The 19,110-nt window shown below is 42.2% G+C and overlaps 2 protein-coding genes across 3 annotated transcripts in view; one reads left to right on the plus strand and one right to left on the minus strand.

Annotated features, from left to right (window-relative positions):
* PPM1E (protein phosphatase, Mg2+/Mn2+ dependent 1E) overlaps positions 1-13,207 on the plus strand; it is a 215,194-nt gene extending 201,987 nt beyond the window's left edge. Inside the window, exons 6-7 of the mRNA XM_062216754.1 lie at positions 206-299; positions 10,428-13,207. Coding sequence (XP_062072738.1) covers positions 206-299; positions 10,428-11,488 — 1,155 coding nt within the window. The 3' untranslated portion in view covers positions 11,489-13,207. The remainder of the gene's footprint in view (positions 1-205; positions 300-10,427) is intronic.
* Positions 1-19,110, minus strand: part of TRIM37 (tripartite motif containing 37) — a 177,555-nt gene that overhangs the window by 18,952 nt on the left and 139,493 nt on the right. The window contains exon 25 of one of the 2 annotated variants that reach the window (XM_062216753.1): positions 13,279-13,369. The exons of the other annotated variant lie outside the window; for it this stretch is intronic. Coding sequence (XP_062072737.1) covers positions 13,366-13,369 — 4 coding nt within the window. The 3' untranslated portion in view covers positions 13,279-13,365. Of the gene's footprint in view, positions 1-13,278; positions 13,370-19,110 lie in introns of those variants that run through there. 2 annotated transcript variants of the gene reach the window in all.

Genomic DNA, 19,110 nt, shown 5'->3' on the forward strand with positions numbered 1-19,110 from the left:
CTTAAAGGGAGTTTTCTAGTTTATTAATTAGGGTTCACTTAATTATTAAAATTATCACTATTATCTCAGCAACCATGCCCACTTTCCAAAGAAGGAATAGAGAAACCTTTTCAGGAAACTAGTGAATTTTATATTTGTTGTTTACTCTCAAAATAATAAACATGAATCCACTTAATTGCTTTTTTTTAATTGCATTGTTGTTTAGGATGAAAAGCAGCGAATTGAGGCCCTTGGAGGTTGTGTAGTATGGTTTGGTGCCTGGAGGGTAAATGGAAGTCTGTCCGTATCCAGAGCTATTGGTAGGAAAAACTAACTTCTCTTTCTCCAAATTGTCCTCTTCTAGCTCACTGTCTTATACTGACTGCTACAAGTTAATCTGAAGTAATTTATATTATCATGTTTTTATTGTTGTTTATAAAACCAATGCCACTTTTTAATTAATTAAACCTGCCTCATGTGTAAATACTACTATTAAAACAGAGCCATAAATTCAGAATTTACTAGTTTCTACCTATTTTATTATTTTTAATGGAAGCCGTAAACCTTTACTTAAAAAAAAAGATTTATTTGAAAGGTAGAGTTACAAAGAGAGAGAGGGAGAGAGAGAGAGATACCTTCCATCTGCTGGTTCATTCCTTGAAGAGACACAATAGCCAGGGCTGGGGCAGGCTGAAGCCAGGAGTTGCTTCCGGGTCTCCACATGGATGGTGAGGACCCAAGGACTTGGGCCATCTTCTGCTTTCCCAGGCATGTTAGCAGAGAGCTGAATAGGAAGTGGAGCAGCTGGGACTCGAACCAGCACCCTAGTGCTGCAGGCAATGGCTTAACCTAATATGCCACAGTGCCAGACCCTGTTAATCTGCTTAAAACCCTAGTGATTCTCATTTAAATCAGTATTTTCCAGAACTAGAAGGATCTCCCCATATTTAACACACACTTATTCTGCTCATATCTTTAACTTTTAAATGAACTCTGAAATTACATAAATAACAGAATTACTAGGAAAAACATTGTTTTTTACATAAAAAGTATTTTCTGAAAAATAATTTTTCAGATAACCCTGAGATTTTAAAGAACCTGACTCCCTGTGACTTGAGAGGAAAATCAGCAAAACTCCTTAAATAGTCAAACTGAGCAGATAAAATGCAAAGGAATAAGTTCAAAGAATTGAACTGTTTCTATCTCTGCCTCACTTTAGGCCCTGGGTTTATTATTATAAGCAGCTTGGCTTATTTTACTTCCTGATTTTTTAAAAAAGAACTTTGTTTTTATGGGTGACTTGTGTAAATATTGCAATTCTTAATCTATTAGTGCAACTCTTAATTCTTATATTAATATTACAAATTTTTTTTCTTTTTTTTTACTTATTTATTTGACAGAGTTAGACAGTGAGAGAGCAAGACAGAAGGAAAGGTCTTTCTTCTGTTGGTTCACCCCTCAAATGGCTGCCACGGCCGGAGCTACGCTGATCCAAAGCCAGGAACCAGGTACTTCTTCCTGGTCTCCGACGCAGGTGCAGGCGCCCAAGCACTTGGGCCATCCTCCACTGCCCTCCTGGGCCACAGCAGAGAGCTGGACTGGAAGAGGAGCAACCGGGACAGAACCTGGTGCCCATATGGGATGCCGGCGCCGCAGGCAGAGGATTAACCAAGTGAGCCATGGCACCAGCCCCAATATTACAAATTTTTTTTAAAAAGATTTTTATTTATTTTGAGAGGTAGAGAGAGAGAGGGAGAGACAGAGAGAGAGGTCTTCATCTGCTAGTTCACTCCCCAAATGGCCACAACAGCCGGAGCTGGGCCAATCTGAACTCAGGATCTAGGAGCTTCTTCCAGGTCTCCCACGTGGGTGCAAGAGCCCAAGCACTTGAGCCATCTTCCACTGCCTTCCCAGGCCATAGCAAAGAGCTGGATCAGAAGTGGAGCAGCTGGGACTCAAACCAGCGCTCATATGGGATGCCGGTGCCACAGGCGGAGGCTTAGCACACCACAGCACTGGCCCCCAGAACTACAAATCTTAATCCCTAAAGAAATGTATTAGACACAGATTTAAGAGAAAGAGTTCACATCTAACCCTCAAATTTAACTTTTCATTGCTAAAATGTCCAGAATATTAAGAAAATCTTGTAGGACTGATTTAGTTTCACCAGTGATTTCAGTTCCTTTTACTCCTGGGGAAAGTTCTGGCAAACTGTAAAGTGGCCCGAATCTTGGCCGGTGCCGTGGCTTAACAGGCTAATCCTCCACCTTGCGGCGCCGGCACACCGGGTTCTAGTCCATGTTGGGGCGCCGGATTCTATCCCGGTTGCCCCTCTTCCAGGCCAGCTCTCTGCTATGGCCTGGGAAGGCAATGGAGGATGGCCCAAGTCCTTGGGTCCTGCACCCGCATGGGAGACCAGGAGAAGCACCTGGCTCCTGGCTTCGGATCAGCATGATGCGCCGGCCGCAGCGGCCATTGGAGGGTGAACCAACGGCAAAAAGGAAGACCTTTCTCTCTCTCTCTCTCACTATCCACTCTGCCTGTCTAAATAAATAAATAAATAAATAAATAAATAAATAAATAAAGTGGCCCGAATCTGAGCAGAAGGCTGAAAGCGAAATACAGCTAAAAGATTCTTCAGATACCTTCTGAAAAATTGAGAGTTGGCTTTACCCAAGACTGGGGGAGTTATTAGAACTTGAATAGGGCCAAAAAGGAGAAAATATCATTTCTGAAATATACCCCATATAGAATTATTTTTGACAACTCTAGCCAAAGACTTCCCCTTCTTGGTCTTACCTGTCTATCAAGGATGGAGGGGTATCGTTGAACCAATTTATTAAATACTTTCCATTTTTTCTAAAAATGTAACACAAGAGGCAATCAAAGCAGGAGAGGAATGTCCTTGAATGAGTGACAATTCAAGGGAGACTGCACAGAAGTTGAATTGGACGTAGAGGACAGTGTTTAGAGAAGGAAATCCCAGTACAGCAGAGGACATATACGTGGGGTTTGAAAGGGCACTGCGTGTTTCAGGAGTGGCAACAAATCTAGGATGCTTGAAGCAAAGGGTGGGAGTGGTAGAGATTTGAAGTGTTGGTGTCAGACTCTGAAGGGCTTTAAATACGAGGCCGAGCGGTCTGAACTGTACCAGGTGAGTGGCGGAGGGGTCACAGCTCAGACACACATACAGGGCTGGAATGGAAGATGGACTGAAAAAGAGCCTGGAGGGGAGATCATTCAGAAGGCTGTTGGTAGGGTCGTGACAGATGTGAGGACAGCTGAAAAGGGACATGGAGGAGGGTATAAACTGATGAGACAAACACGATAGGTTAAAGGGAAGAGGAAAGCTAACCCCCAGGTTTCTGGCTTGTGAATGCAAAGATGATAAAGCATTTGTAATAAACATTTTGGTGACAGGACAATATAACAATGAATTCAGGTTAGACATATTTCATATTCTAAGTATCTGTGGGATATCAGAAGAGAATTTCTGTACAGTTGGGAGTACAGTCCTACAGTTCAGTTGAGAACTCTGGATTGGAGATAAAAATCTGGGGACTCATTCCATTTTCATAATGGCATTAGCAAATTGTGAAGTGGTGTGTGTATTTCTGTAGTAGCTGAAACTACAGAATAGATGACATTGCCCAGGAAAAATATATAGTCCGGGGGCCAAGAGGAGACTTACTACTGCAGATGGAATAACACAGTAGAGTTAGACTCTTTGGGTTTGCATCTTGGCTTTGCCACTTGTGGCACTGTGGGTCTTGGGAAACTTTGCTTCTCTGTGATATTTGCTCCTTTGTAAATGGGAGTAACAGTACCTGACTCATGGAACTTTTTAAGTACTAAATGGTGTAACACACCCACTGGACTTTGAACCATGCCTGGCAGTGTCTTGGCACACAATGGTTGTTTTGTACTATTATTAAATGTAAAGGAGTCTTAAAATGAATAAGTGATGAGAGATAGAAAACTGAGGTGTTAGAAATGGTGAGGGAGATAGGGCTTTGAGACAGGAAAGTAGTCAACAGGCTCAGATGCTGCAGAGGTCAAATGAGAAGTGACTTAAAAAAAAAAAAAACTATGGGATTTTAAAAGTAGATGATTGGTGACATCTAAGAGACATGTTTTAGACTGAAAGGTAGAAAACCTGATCAGATTACCAAAAAATCAGGTGAGGGAGAATAGGAAATAATTAAAAGGAGAAAATTTACATTTAGTTTCTTGAGCGGTTTGATGGTGAAGGGAGAAAGGAAAAAGTGTGGTGGCTTGAAGAAAAAGCTGATTTTATTATTTCTATTTTTAGGAGACTTTAGATTGGAGTATGTTTGTAGTGAAGAGGAGACAAAAAACAGAGGAGAAGTTGAAAATGAAAGTAGGAAAGCTGGACACTTAGGGAGAAAGGATCAACAGCATAGGTTAGCTTGGGGAAGGGGAAGGGTATCTCCTACGATGAGAAAATGGTAGATGATATAGGTGAATCTCTACAAACTGAAAAACAAATGGAGCAGGCTTTGTGTCACAGCAGGCCACATTCCACATCAGAATTCCAGTTGAAGTACCAGCTTCTCCATTTTTTTTTCTTAAAGATTTATTTGTTTATTTCAAAGGCAGAATGAGAGAGAGAGAGAGAGAGAGAGGACGGACGGACTTCATCAGCTGGTTCACTCCCCAAATGGCTGCAATGGATGGAGCTGGGTCAATCCAAAGCAAGGAGTTAGGAGCTTCTTCTGGGTCTTTGGTGTCCATATGGGATGCCGGCACTGCAGGTGGCTGCTTTTACCCACTACACCACAGTGCCAGCTCCCTGTTGATGCACCTGGGAGGCAGTAGATGATGGCTCCAGTACTTGAGTCCTTGCTACCCACATGGGAGACCCAGATGGAGCACCTGGTTCCTGGCTTTGGCCTGGTCCAGCCCAGTTGTCAGGGTTATTTGGGGAGTGAACCTGTAGATGAAGAGCTCTGTCTCTTCCTCTCTGTCATGCTACCTTTCAAATAAATAGATAAATCTTAAAAAAAAAAAAAAAAAAAAAAGTTGGGGGAGGGTGGTAGGAATTGATAAAGTTCAAGCCTGATAATTTTCTTTGGAATGGGAAATCAAGTAGCTCATTGAATGAGGGGGCTGACAAATATAATTATTTGGAAAACTCATGGGATAAAATATAAGGGTAGTTCAGAAAGTTCATGGAGAATGGAATTAAAATTTTTTTTTTATTTTTTATTTTTATTTTTTGACAGGCAGAGTGGACAGTGAGAGACAGGTCTTCCTTTTGCCGTTGGTTCACCCTCCAATGGCCGCCGCGGTAGCGCGCTGCGGCCGGCGCACCGCGCTGATCCGATGGCAGGAGCCAGGTGCTTCTCCTGGTCTCCCATGGGGTGCAGGGCCCAAGCACTTGGGCCATCCTCCACTGCACTCCCTGGCCACAGCAGAGAGCTGGCCTGGAAGAGGGGCAACCGGGACAGGATCGGTGCCCTCACCGGGACTAGAACACGGTGTACCGGCGCCGCAAGGAGGAGGATTAGCCTGTTGAGCCACGGCGCCGGCCAAAAAATTTTAATTTTAGAGCTGGCACTGTAGCACAGTGCCACTGCCTGCAATGCCAGCATCCCATTTAGGCACTGGTTCAAGTTGTGGCTGCTAAACTTCTGACCCAGCTTACTGCTAATACGCCTGGGAAAGCAACAGAATATGATGGCCCAAGTGCTGGGGCTCCTGCACGTATGTGGGAGACCTTGATGCAGTGCCTGCTGCTGGCTTCACCCTAGCCCAGCCCTGTGGCCATTTGGCGAGTAAACCAATGGATGGAAGTTCTCTCTTTACCAGTTTCACTCCCTCTCTGTAACTCTGTCTTTCAAATAAATCTCTTTTTAAAAATGTTTATTTTGGTGCAAAATCTTTTTGAAATCTCTGCAGATGAGGATTTTCCAAAAGTTTATGAAAAACCTGTATCATGAAAAAATTATGCATAGATTTCAATTTGGGGTCAAAATACACTCTTAATTCCATTTTCCATGGACTTAAGATTTATTTATTTATTCAAAAGACAGAGAGAGAATATCCTCCATTGACAGGTTCACTCCCCAAATTGCTGCACAGTTGGGGCTGGTCTAGGCCAAAGCCAGGAGGCTAAAGTTCCACCCAGATCTTCCACATGGGTGGCAGGAGCTAAGCACTTGGGCCATCTTTGCTGCTTTCCTTCCCAGGCACATTAGCAGGGAGCTAGACTGGAAGGGCGCAAGGACTAGAACTGGTGCTCTGATATGGGAGGCTGTTGTGGCAGGTGATGGGTTAGCTCACTGTGCCACAATGCCAGCTCCCTCCATGAGCTTTCTGAAGGACCCTTGTGGTGGTTCAAGTAGGAGCAAGAAAAGAGATTCCTGAGCAGCATTCGGTTCTACTTAGGAAAAAACAGTACTCATAAAGCTTTAAAAATGAGCAGCTTTGCAACTGCTTCTCTCCATGAGCCCTTCAGATTTTTGATCCAAAGCTGACAGAGGCATGATGTGTTTGTTTCTAGCATATGGGAAGAGGAGGTTAAAAACTAAAGGAGGTTGCCAGGAAATGGGTATTCATGCCCTCCTCCCAAATTTGGAGGCGAAATGTCATGAATTTGAGACCCAGAAGTAGAGCAGGTGAAAAGCCAGAATTCTGGGAGTGTTTTCTCTGTGCAAGTCCTTGTATGTCCTGTTCCAAACGAACAGTTGCAGTAGTCTTTTAATTGAAGCACTAAGACAAGATTTGTTGGAACAGCATGACTCAGATCACATTTATTTTTAGAGATGGAATTTGGAAAATAATGATGATAATATGGTCAGGTAGAGTATGGAATGGGGAAATTTAGAAAATGGATTGGTGGAGGTCATCAAATCCCATGACTTGGAGTTATAATTTGCTCTTATTGGAGGCATTGTACTATATAAGTGAAGTTGATGAAATCAAAGCCAGCAGGGTTTTGACTACTATTAGAAATATGAATTGGGGCTGGCACTGTGGTGCAGTGGGTTAAGGTCCTAGCCTGCAGTGCCAGCATCCCATATGGGTGCCAGTTTGAGTCCCAGCTGCTCCACTTCCTATCCAGCTCTCTGCTATGGCCTGGCAAAGCAGCAGAAAATTGCAAGTGCTTCGGCCCCAGCACCCACAAAAAAGACCCAGAAGGAGCTCCTGGTTCCTGACTTTGGCCTGGCCCATCCCTGGTCATTGCAGCCATTTGGGGAATGAACCAGCAAATGGAAGACCCTCTCCCTGTCTCTACTTCTCTCGGCAACTCTGAAGAGGCTAAATATGAGAAATATGAGAGGGCTACATGTTTGAGAATAGTTGAACATATTTAGGATCAAAAGACTAGTTTTTTTTTTTGTTTGTTTTATTTTTGGTTAAAAAAAAAAAAAAAAACCTATAGATACACTAATCCAGGTAATTATGTTGCCCACATTGGCTCTATTAAGAGTTATCCAAAGGCTTCCTATTAAGCTTTCTGGGTCTGTTTATAGATTCAAAAGGGATGTGAAATGTAGAAGAGTACCTATAACAGACACCAGAAACAGTAAATACACTTCCAGGTCATTTATCTTCAGATTATATTCCCCTAGTAAAAAAACTCCAGTTTTAGTGCAGTGCATAAAAGTTATTTATGAAAATTATGTAGGTAACAAGTAGAAAGCTAGAGTTTGGATCCAGGCAGTCTGATTCCAGTGCTGGCATCCTAAGCCATGTTCCCCTACCTTACAAATGACAAGGCATTTGTAAATATGTAAATATCTGGAGTTTACTTTTTTAACTACTATTCAATGATAACTTATAGAACACTACTCTAAAAATTATTGCTCAGTTCTGTGTGTGTATAGAAGTGAAAGAACATTCATTAGAGTCATAAGCCATTTGTGATTCTCCAACAATCTAAAGGAAAACTATGAATATATGCAAATAATATGTGGATGTGGAAGTGTTCTGGATCGCCAAGTTCCAAATGCGTATTGATGATCAACTATCTTAGTAGTCTGGTGACAACAACCTAGCTTAGATCTCCCATCTCTCTCTACTGCAGGCACACTATGCTGTACAATGTATTACCAACTAATATTGCCTCCATGCTGATTCCTCAACTCAGGGGCCTCCCCTACTTAGTGACAACTTACTCTTCAAGGCACAGCTCAAATATTCTGTGAGTTGATGAACTAAGAAAGGAAAGAAAGAAAAATAAAGGCCCAGGAGGGCCCTACGGTTTCTAGTTGTTAATAGCAGAGGTATGAGCAGTAACAATAAAGACAGAAGAGGAGAGTGATGATCAGAGATAGGAAAAAAGAAAAAAGAGTGTGGTAGTATCTGAAAATAAAAGAACAACGGTCATACATTTTCTGTGTAAAGCAGCATGAAAAAAGCAGAGCCAAGTGAACCAGGAACCAAGAGACTTCATTCTAGTTCCCTTGTGTGAGGCCTTGGATTAGCCACATGGCCTTTCCCTGGCTTGAGGGAGTTTGACTTTTTATTTTCTAAAGTGACAGGGAGGGGCCAGTGGCATAGCAGGTAAAGCCACCACCTGTAGTGCCAGCATCCCACATGGGCACTGGTTCGAGTCCCAGCTGCTATACTTTTTTTTTTTTTTTTGGACAGGCAGAGTGGATAGTGAGAGAGAGAGACAGAGAGAAAGGTCTTCCTTTTTGCCATTGGTTCACCCTCCAATGGCCGCTGCGGTCGGCTCATCGCGCTGATCCGAAGCCAGGAGCCAGGTGCTTCTCCTGGTCTCCCATGCGGGTGCAGGGCCCAAGCACTTGGGCCATCCTCCACTGCCTTCCCGGGCCATAGCAGAGAGCTGGCCTGGAAGAGGGGCAACCGGGATAGAATCTGGCGCCCCAACCGGGACTAGAACCCGGTGTACTGGCGCCGCAAGGCGGAGGATTAGCCTGTTAAGCCACAGCGCCGGCCTATTTATTGATTTTTTTTTTTTTTTTTTTTGACAGGCGGGGTGGACAGTGAGAGAGAGAGACAGAGAGAAAGGTCTTCCTTTTGCCATTGGTTCAATCCCCAAATGGCTGCTATGGCTGGCGCGCTGCGGCCAGTGTACCGCACTGATCCGAAGGCAGGAGCCAGGTGCTTTTCCTGGTCTCCCATGCGGGTGCAGGGCCCAAGGACTTGGGCCATCCTCCACTGCACTCCTGGGCCACAGCAGAGAGCTGGCCTGGAAGAGGGGCAACCGGGACAGAATCCGGCACCCGACCGGGACTAGAACCTGGTGTGCCGGCGCCGCAAGGTGGAGGATTAGCTTAGTGAGCCGCGGCGCCGGCTATTTATTGATTTTTAAACAAGGATAATAAAGCCGTTTAATGAAGAGAATGTAAGGTGGGAAGAATCACCATATTCCTAAAGTTGTAATTATGAAATATATGAAGTTTGTATTCCTTAAATAAAAGGTTTCTGGGAGGAAAAATGAAGAGAATGATCAGGACGTTCTTTCAATGTGGACTTGTTCTCAATCTCAATAAAATCTACCAGTAAAAAGAACAGTTCTACTAAATTAACAAAATATTCCTATTTAGGACTGAATTTTTCAGTACAGTCAGTTTAGATTTGACATTACTGTTGCCATGCTCAGCTAAACCTAAATCATAGCCAGAGGTACAAGAATCAAAGCTCAGTTAAGGGGGCAGGCGCTGTGGCTTAGAGGGCTCGCACTGGTTTGAGTCCTGGCTGCTCCACTTCCAATCCAGCTCTGCTATGGCCTGGGAAAGCAGTACAAGATGGCCCAACTCCTTGGGCCTCTGCACTCACACAGAAGACCTGGAAGAAGCTCCTGGCTCCTGGGTTTCAGAATGGCTCAGCTCCAGGCATTGCAGCCATTTAGGGAGTAAACCAGTGGATGGAAGACTTTTTCTCTCTCTTTGCTTGGCCTCTAACTCTTTCAAGTAAATCAATAAATCTTAAAAAAACTGGCAATTAAGTGGGAGAAAAGCATACAGAGCACCTGATTTCTATAGAACTCTAGTATTTTATCTACAATGATTTTAAAAATAAAGGTTTACTTACTTATTTGAAAGGCAGGTGACAGGGAGGAAGAGAGCAAGAGTGAGCAAGCCAGAGAGATCTTCCATCTGCTGGTTCTCTCTCCAGCTGGCCACAACCGCTAGGCATGAGCCTGGAACTCCATCCATTCTCCCACATGAGTGACAGAGGCCCAAGCACTTTCCCAGGAACATTAGCAGAAAGCTGGATTGGAAATGGAGCAGCTGGGACTTGAATTGATACTCATATGGGATGTTGGCATTGCAAGCAGCGGCTTAACCTACTGCACCAAAACGCCAGTTCCTCTAAAATGAATAATCCTTCCCATTAAATTTAGTTAACAATCCAGTAATTATCAGTCACAGCATTGGACATAAACATTCTTAGCACACAGGGTAAACCAAAGTATGACTTCTGATGTATCACCTTTCTAATTCCCACAGGAGATGCTGAACATAAGCCATATATATGTGGGGATGCTGATTCTGCCTCTACTGTTTTGGATGGGACCGAAGACTACCTCATTCTGGCCTGTGATGGCTTCTATGACACTGTGAATCCCGATGAGGCAGTGAAAGTTGTGTCCGACCACTTGAAAGAGAATAACGGAGACAGCAGCATGGTTGCCCACAAGTTAGTGGCATCAGCTCGTGATGCTGGGTCAAGTGATAACATCACTGTTATTGTGGTATTCCTGAGGGACATGAACAAAGCGGTAAATGTTAGTGAGGAATCAGATTGGACAGAGAACTCTTTTCAAGGAGGGCAAGAAGATGGTGGGGATGATAAGGAGAATCATGGAGAATGCAAACGCCCTTGGCCTCAGCACCAGTGCTCAGCACCAGCAGATCTAGGCTATGATGGGCGTGTGGATTCATTCACTGATAGAACCAGCCTGAGCCCAGGGTCCCAAATCAACGTGCTGGAAGATCCAGGCTACCTAGATCTCACACAGATAGAAGCAAGCAAACCTCGCAGTGCCCAGTTTTTGCCACCAGTTGAGATGTTCTGTCCTGGTGTACCAAAGGAAGCAAATGTTAATCATGAGCTAATGATGGAGAAAAAATCAGTTCATTCATCATTGCCTGAATGGAGTGGTGCTGGAGTGTTTCCCGCTTCTTTTAATTTGGGCTCAACAGGGCAGCAGATAAATAGAATGGAGAGCTTTTCTCCTATCTGTTCTGGGTTTGAAAGTGAACAATTCAAATCCCCAAGAAAAAGAGTCTCTAGATTGTATCGTTCACACCACCACTACCCAAAGAGGCAGCATGGATTCAGGTTTATTACAAAGTTTTATTCATTTCTCTCTGCTCGAGAGCCTTCCCATAAAATAGGCTCTAGCCTGTCCTCACTTATTCGAAGTGGGAAGAAAAATAGGGTGTTAAGAAGTTCTCTGCCATGGAGGCAAAACAGTTGGAAAAGGCACAGTGAAAACACGATGAGGAAGGTTGAAAAGAATACCGATATTCCATACCCCGATCTTTCCTGGAGCCATAAAATGTAATTCTTCTTTAAAGTAGGCTAGCTAGTGCTCCCCCACCACTAGAAACACCACTATCAGAATAGAAACAAAATAGGCATTTCTAAAACATACATGCTTCATTATGAATTGATGGATGGCTCAATTCTTAAGTGTAAATAGATCTCTAAGACACTAAAAGGTACAGTATTTTCAATCTAGCAAAAAGTATTGGCAGTTTCACTTAGCAAAATGATACAACTGGTCTCTGTGTTGTGCCTCCACACCTACATGCAGCCCCTCCCACCACCTCTTCACGTCACTAGTGGAAGCTTGGGAGTTAGTTGTTTCAGTCAAGATATATAATGTTGAAATCTCAATGCAGTTGAATCTGGTCTGATGTGCCTAATATTTTATCTGTGGAAAACTTAATGCAGAATTATATTTAGTTGGGAAATGTCCCTCAAAATCCTGGGGACCATGAAGAAAACATTTGCCCACTTTAAGTAGGTGAAAGACTAAAAGCCATATGAGTTTTACTGGTAATGAAGTAGAAAACCTGTGTAAACATGTCACATTCTCAGACTCACAAGGCCGTATATAGTCAAAAAGATTGATTTTTTTTTTTTCCGGTAACATAAAAAGATTTAACTATGAGCATTTTTTGAATTGAAAAATATTTCCTAGGGCTGTAGTTATGTGGGAGTTTCATAATCAGTTATGGTGCTTTTGGTGGAATTTTTATTATTTATCATTTTAGGAGACTGCTATCAGCTGGTTTCAATCTATAGTATTATGTTTTTCACTGTACCTTCATCTCAGGAATAAGACTGGTTTAATGGAGATGATTTCAGGTACAAATATACTAGAATCAAACTGTCATTTAAAAAGAAAGCCAAATAGCATTTCCCAATTTTTTGCCTTTTAGAAAAAAAAAGAAGTTCCCAGGCAGCAAAGAAATGCACTACTATAGAGCAGAAAGTGCTTTTGGACAAGGAAAAATTCTAGATGTAACTTTTCTAGTTATTTCCCCTAAGGGAATGAAGTAATCGTATGAGGAAGGCTGAAAGTTCTGCCCTACAGTGAGCCCAGAGGCCAAGTGCAAGGAAGAACATGGGTGAGGAAGCCAGGTCTGGGAAGCTGTAACTGCAGCGTGTGCCAGATCTCCTGCCACTGCAGCTTCAGATGCACAGGGATGTGTGCTCATTTCAACACTGAGTTACTTTTCATTTTCTTTAATCATCCACTTTTTGCCATTTCTACAGTTTCAGTCCAAACGCTTACCTTTAACTGTAAAGGCAACAAAAACAAAACAATACAAAAAAAAAACCCTAATTATTAATTCATTCCATGAAGCAGCCTTTGATTCTCCATGCAACCCTCTCCTAGTCACAAGGAACAGCCATGGCAACAGACAGGAGTAGCCCTGCTGTAGCAATCAGTTTTTATGTTAGAATGCACTAAATGTTCTTGCTGAGAAATGTCCACTGCATAATCATGTTTTTGCACAACATAAGTACTTTATACTCCATTCCCTAGACCCATAACGGAAGACTAAAATTCCTAAATTTTAAAGACAAAGATAATGGTAGAATATGTCAGGTGCGTATAGCTATATAAAATAAATTTTTAAAAATAGCATCACTTTAGCAGTGATCTGATTATTATTCTACAGATTTTATTTCTTAAAATGTGGGTGAAAGTAGAGATTTTCAGTATTCTTGATTTTGAAGTCATATCTTCTTTTCTCAAGTCTTGTGACACAGGGTTGAAAAGGAGTAAACATGGCTCCAACTGCAATACTAGGATCTTTTCACCATTCTGATGCTTTGCCCCCATGCATGGACCTCACTCTTCTGTCATTTTCTGAAGCCTAGATCTTGTTAATAACCCAACAGGTGCAGTGCCAGTTTCAAATCAAGTTATCTAAGAAAACAAGAAAACAAGAGGCAGCGAAATATTGGTACACATTCTAGTCTAGAAAGCCTAGCTAAGTAAAAATATTTTAAAAATTTTCTGTAGTTATCTATTGGCAATGTTTTTGATCAGAATAAAGCAGGTGATGGGCTTTTCACTGGGGAAATATTAGATGGATTAAACTGGGACAAACAGACCCATCTTTAAGGGTCTGGATTTGTAGGTCTGACTACATACATAGCAGCATTAACTCCATTTCTCATATCATTAGCTCTCTAGAAAATAAAGCAAAGTAGTCCTGGTGTCGTCAAGTTATAAACCAATATTGTAAAAATAATAACCATTCATCTGTTCACAACACACATATTTATAGAGTAGTTAGGTACCGTTTGTAAGGTAAGTCCTTTAAAATTCTACAATACATACTAAAGTAGTGGTTACGGGTCTGATATATACTGCTCCTGGTTCTATAACCTAGATATAAAAGCAGTGCTTCGTGAAATGCAGTGTTATATCTTAATGCCACTGGTGATAGAAAGTAGTTTAGTTCCCTTCCATTCAAATCCTGTGCCCTTATTTGCTGCTTGCTGACGTAAGCAATAAGTACCCTCTACCTAATGGTATCTACGCATTTCTGTAACTTGTATTTAACGATGGTGTATCTGGTGATTGTAAAAAATATTAGACAGATATAAAAGCATATAGTATATATTAACTGTTAATGCTGAGGTATAGTCTGTGAATTAATGTGTTTTGTACTTTTTTCATTGTGTAATTTAGTGATGGTGAAAGTTCTACACTCAAACTGTAAAGAGTGGCAGTACCCCTTTTTCAGTTTAACATGATCTGCATCAATCTGTTTGCCTGCTAAGCAAGTTTTGTTAGATTAGGAATAGTAAAACAAATACCAACAAGAAAGTGCAGTACTGGTTAGGGAAACAGACTTTTCAAGTCACCAAGTGAAGTTCCTACAAACTCCTTGTGCATCCACTGTGAGTTTCAAGAGAGGCAAGTCCCTAATCTAAAGGTTTCCTTTGTTCACTTTCTAGATGTGTACTTCTAAGGGATATGTGACAGTAGGCCACATTACAGCACCGGACACTGGGGCTATTATTCCTACTTAGGTCTGTACTAAAGCGGATGGGTAGAAACATTATGTATGTATATACCTTTTCTTTACCTAGAAGTGCCATCCACTGTCCTTGAATTAACACTATTAAAATTGCTGTTGTATCTAACTAGGGGGCTCCTTGAAAGTAACACCTTTTTCATGGACAGTATATTAACAATGCCAATGTCAACACTGAGTCTAATTCTGACCACATTTATAGTGGTATCATATCAACATGCGTTTTCATGACAACCATACTCCATTATTGGAACAATGTGCCAGTAAGAAGTGCGACATCCAATGGGTAGACTGAAAACGATGCATAAGTAGTTCAGTGTTTACAGATAAAAATGCTGTGGTTCAAGTACTTCCTTCCCCACTACAAGCTTGCTGAGCCTTTGTGAGAAAACGATTAATTTTTAAGCCAAGTTTGTTCACTCAGAGAGCATTTTCAACTAAGCAGGGCCGTAAAGGGGGATACTGTAGTTGTGTTTACATCTGAATTTGGGACAGTTTTTCTTTGGATCATAAAATAGCAAAAGAAAGAACATTTTTTTTCACCTTTGAAAATGACGTTTTCAGAGACAAAAGACAAATATTTGCTTTTTTGCTCTGACCTGTGATTAGCTTAAATTTCTTTTTCAAACAAAATATGATACTGCCAGTATTAGACTAATTTTCCATATAAATGGGACTGTGTTGAAAAATAACTGCTACTTCCTCTACCAGCATTTTTATCTTCTAATTTGAAGACAATTTATTGTGCTAATTACAAAATACGAAATAAGATAAACTCCAGACTGACACAGCAGTTGTATATGAGAAGGAAATCCTCTAATAAACTGATGTGTTAGGTCACCCACAGATCCATCATTGTGAACCCTAACTCTAGGTGCTCTTTGGTGAGACAGGCTGTGTTCTCTTGTTCGTGATATTTCTGCAAAGAATTCTCTCTGGAGTGAAGCGAATGAAGTGAATCATTTCTTTCTTACCAAGTAAATTTATCAATTTACAGACCTGCTCTACAGCTCACTTTTGAGTTCAGCTGTAATCATGAGTGATCCTTCATATTTTATTTATTAAAATTGTTCATTCAGGTAAGGAGTATATTGAAATTTTGCCAATATCTTAATAAAACCCAGCAATTTAAAACTACTAGTCATCCGTCTTTTTATTTAAAGGAAAGAAGTTGGGCAGATTCTCTAGGAACTGAAAAAAACAATACAGTTCCGAGATGGTAGTCTTGACATGCTATAGGCGGGAATATTTTAAAAAGAAAAGTTGCTAAGTGCTGCCCTATTGTTATTTTCCACCAGGAAACCCAGAAGAGATAGTGAGTCTCACCCAAGTTTCTCCCCATTAGCAAACCTGGGGGAAAAGGGGAAATGCGGAGACAAGAGAAAGAGGACCTGCCAAGAACTAAGTGGTAACTCCTCAATTCTAGCCACTCAAGTTTTTCCCTTTCACTTAGCCTTTGCCCTTTTAATTTCAAATGAGAAGAAAGGAGGGAACAGTAAGAACAATAAGGTAAGTTGTGGGTGAAAGTCTGGAGAATTGCTATTAAAAGAGACTAAAAGAAGACAGAGACAGGAGAATGTAGGGGACAGAAGTGAAGCCAGTTGAACAAGACAGCTGTTATCTACAGGGACAGAATGGAACCCAAAAAGCAAGTAAACCAAGCTCATGCACAGTGTTCTTATTCTCCTTTTCCTCACCATTAAAACCTTGAACAATAATTTCACATAGTTAAAACAAGCTTAAACTCCTGGTTCTCTAAATTCATCCAGTCTTTAGCATGACAGCAAAGGAAAAAAAAAGTTTTGAAAGGGATGATAGATTTAAAGCGGTCTGCTAAAGCAAATGAGAAGAATGGAATATCCTGATTATTGTATTAGTCACACTTTTAAAAAATCTTAAATATTTACTTAGTTGAAAAACATCTCATTTTGAAGCAAGACAGAAGTGAACCTCTAGATACAGTAAAATCATTTGAACTTAATATTTACCCAAATTACCAAATTATCAGACTGTCAGGAGTGGTAAGGTTTAATCATTTCCTTTTTTGATAGCAAAGTTGCTATTTATCACCTTTATAGCAGTCAGCAAAGAATGCTCTTTTACTGTGCTTTAGGAAACAGGCCATGGCTCGGCCTATGAATAACCTGTAGGTCGGGTTCTTTGCTGAGACTGTCAAGTACTGTTCAGTAACAAAGCACTCACTCTTGAGCAGCCAGGCTCTGCTTGGCTCTGATGCTAACTGCAGTATTCTCTCCAGCCAGGGACTCTTCCAGATGAGATCTCTACCACCTGCATCCCCACCCCGCCCCAGGTTCTGATTTTGCTGAGCCTGCTTTAGGACCGGAGAAACATGTAAAAAACTGTCAGGAACGAATGTGACACACTTGGAGAAACGATTTTCTAAATGAATAACTGTAGTTAAACCAAAGGTGAAGTAGTTGACCCCGGCATTAATGGTGAGGTGGCTGGGGTTGGGGGACGATGAGGACATGCAATTAAACCAGATGATCACCAGGTTGAATGACGCTGAATGGGAAGTAAACGAACCGAACATCTTGCCCCAGATGTACACAGCACATACAGATCACATGCCCTGCAGGACTCTGGCTGGGCAGAGCTCTGGAGATCAGGAATAGAAAGTGTGCCAGCCGAGCAAGGAGTGTAGAAAGAGAGCAGCCCAGGGGCTGGTGCCATGGCATAGCAGGTGAAGCTGCTGCGTGCAGTGCTGGCACCGGTTCGAGTCATGGCTGCTCCACTTTTTTTTTTTTTTTTAGATTTATTTATTTATTTGAAAGAGTTATCCAGAGAGAGGAGAGGCAGAGAGAGAGAAAGTCTTCCATCCGCTCGTTCACTCCCCAGCTGGCCGCAATGGCTGGAGCTAGGCCAATCCGAAGCCTGAAGTCCAGAGCCTCTCCAGGTCTCTCAAGCAAGGTGCAGGAGCCCAAGCACTTGGGCCAACTTCCACAGCTTTCTCAGGCCATAGCAGAGAGCTGGATCGGAAGTGGAACGGCCAGGACACGAACTGGCACCTATATGGGATGCCAGCACTGCAGGCAGTGGCTTTACCCACTATGCCACAGCACTGGCCCCCTACTACTCCACTTCTGATCCAGCTCCCTGCTATGGCCTGGGAAAGCAGTGGAAGATGGCCCAATTGCTTGGGTCCCTGCACCCGCATGGGAAACCCAGAAGATGCTCCAGGCTCCTGGCTTCAGATCAGCCTAGCTCTGGCCATTGAGGCCATTTAGGGAGTGAACCAGAGAGTGGAAAACCTCTTTCTCTCTCTGCCTATGCCTTTCAACAAAATAAATCTTTAAAAAAGAGAACAGTCGATTCAATTTAGGTATCAAAGTACAGAGTGGCTGATGGGACCATTTGCTGTAAAGTCCCCTTAGGCAGAATTTTAAAACTTCTGTAAGCCTAGACTATGAAACTATGCATTGGCTGATGTGGGAATGGGTAATCTAAAAATATCACCATGTGAAGATTTAAAAGAATAGGCCAAAGTGAAGATGTTTTCACTTTTCAAATTTTCTATACTATTACCAACTTTAAAACTTGGAAAACAAAAACTGGATATAGGAAATAGCTCAGTTTCTGAACAGTGGTTTTAAAATTAATTATACTCATGTTTTTAATTCAACAATATATACTATATTTAAAAACCAAATACAACCACACACTATTTCCAACTTCCATGCTAGGATACAGAACTAGAAAAACACTGCTTCTACTCTTTTAAAAAAAAGAGCTGAATCAACTACAAATGGACTTTTTTTGAACCATAGAAAGTTGAGGTTGCACAGCAACCAGCTGGCCCCAACTTGAGAGGGGATCTGGCCCCTAGGAGAGAGGAGCACTGGCACCAGTTTACCGAGGTAGCTGGAAGCAGGCGTATGGAAGCATAGTTTAGCCTAAGTGACAACTGGTGAAGGCAGTGTGGACCAGCAATACAGTGCGAAGCCCTGGGCACCTGTAGAGAAGGGGACCTGGAGAGCCTGCACTTTTGCAGTCTTTTTCTTAACGCTGCACAATAGGTGCTCACAAGGCACGACTCGGAAGAAACAGCCCTAAGACATCTCACCTGTGTTGCCACCCCTGCAGAGCCTTGTGGGAGCGTTAAACTCACCAGACCCTTTCTCTGCAACCCCACCACAGAACAAGAGTCACAAATATACACAGTGCTGCCCTGTGGCACTGGGGAAGTCAAACCCCAGGTGGCAGTATCACTGGCCCTACAACCAGCTGGGAAGACCACTCCTGCCTCCCTCAGGTGGGGATACAGTGCCTCAAACTGTAGCTTAATCCGCTCCCAAGACTGTGAGCTCCTGTCAAGCTTTCTAGGAGGTCAAGAGAGCAACAAGAGCACACACAGAGAAGGTACCTTCTCTGATGCACAACACAAAGCCAACGGAAACTCGGGTTCAGCTGACACCTGCTCTGGCATTGTACTCCCAGTTAGAAACATGATGGGGCACTACAGGAACCTGAAACTACTAAGTTTAATTCTAACAACTGCAAGCCTTGAACCAAGCACAACTCCTAACTACATTAATTCAATTTTTACAATAGGATCTAGGCAGCAGACCAGACATAAAAATTACTCACCGAAGAGATTATC

This window comes from Lepus europaeus, chromosome 18 (assembly GCF_033115175.1).
Source record: "Lepus europaeus isolate LE1 chromosome 18, mLepTim1.pri, whole genome shotgun sequence".
NCBI classification, from domain to species: Eukaryota; Metazoa; Chordata; class Mammalia; order Lagomorpha; family Leporidae; genus Lepus; species Lepus europaeus.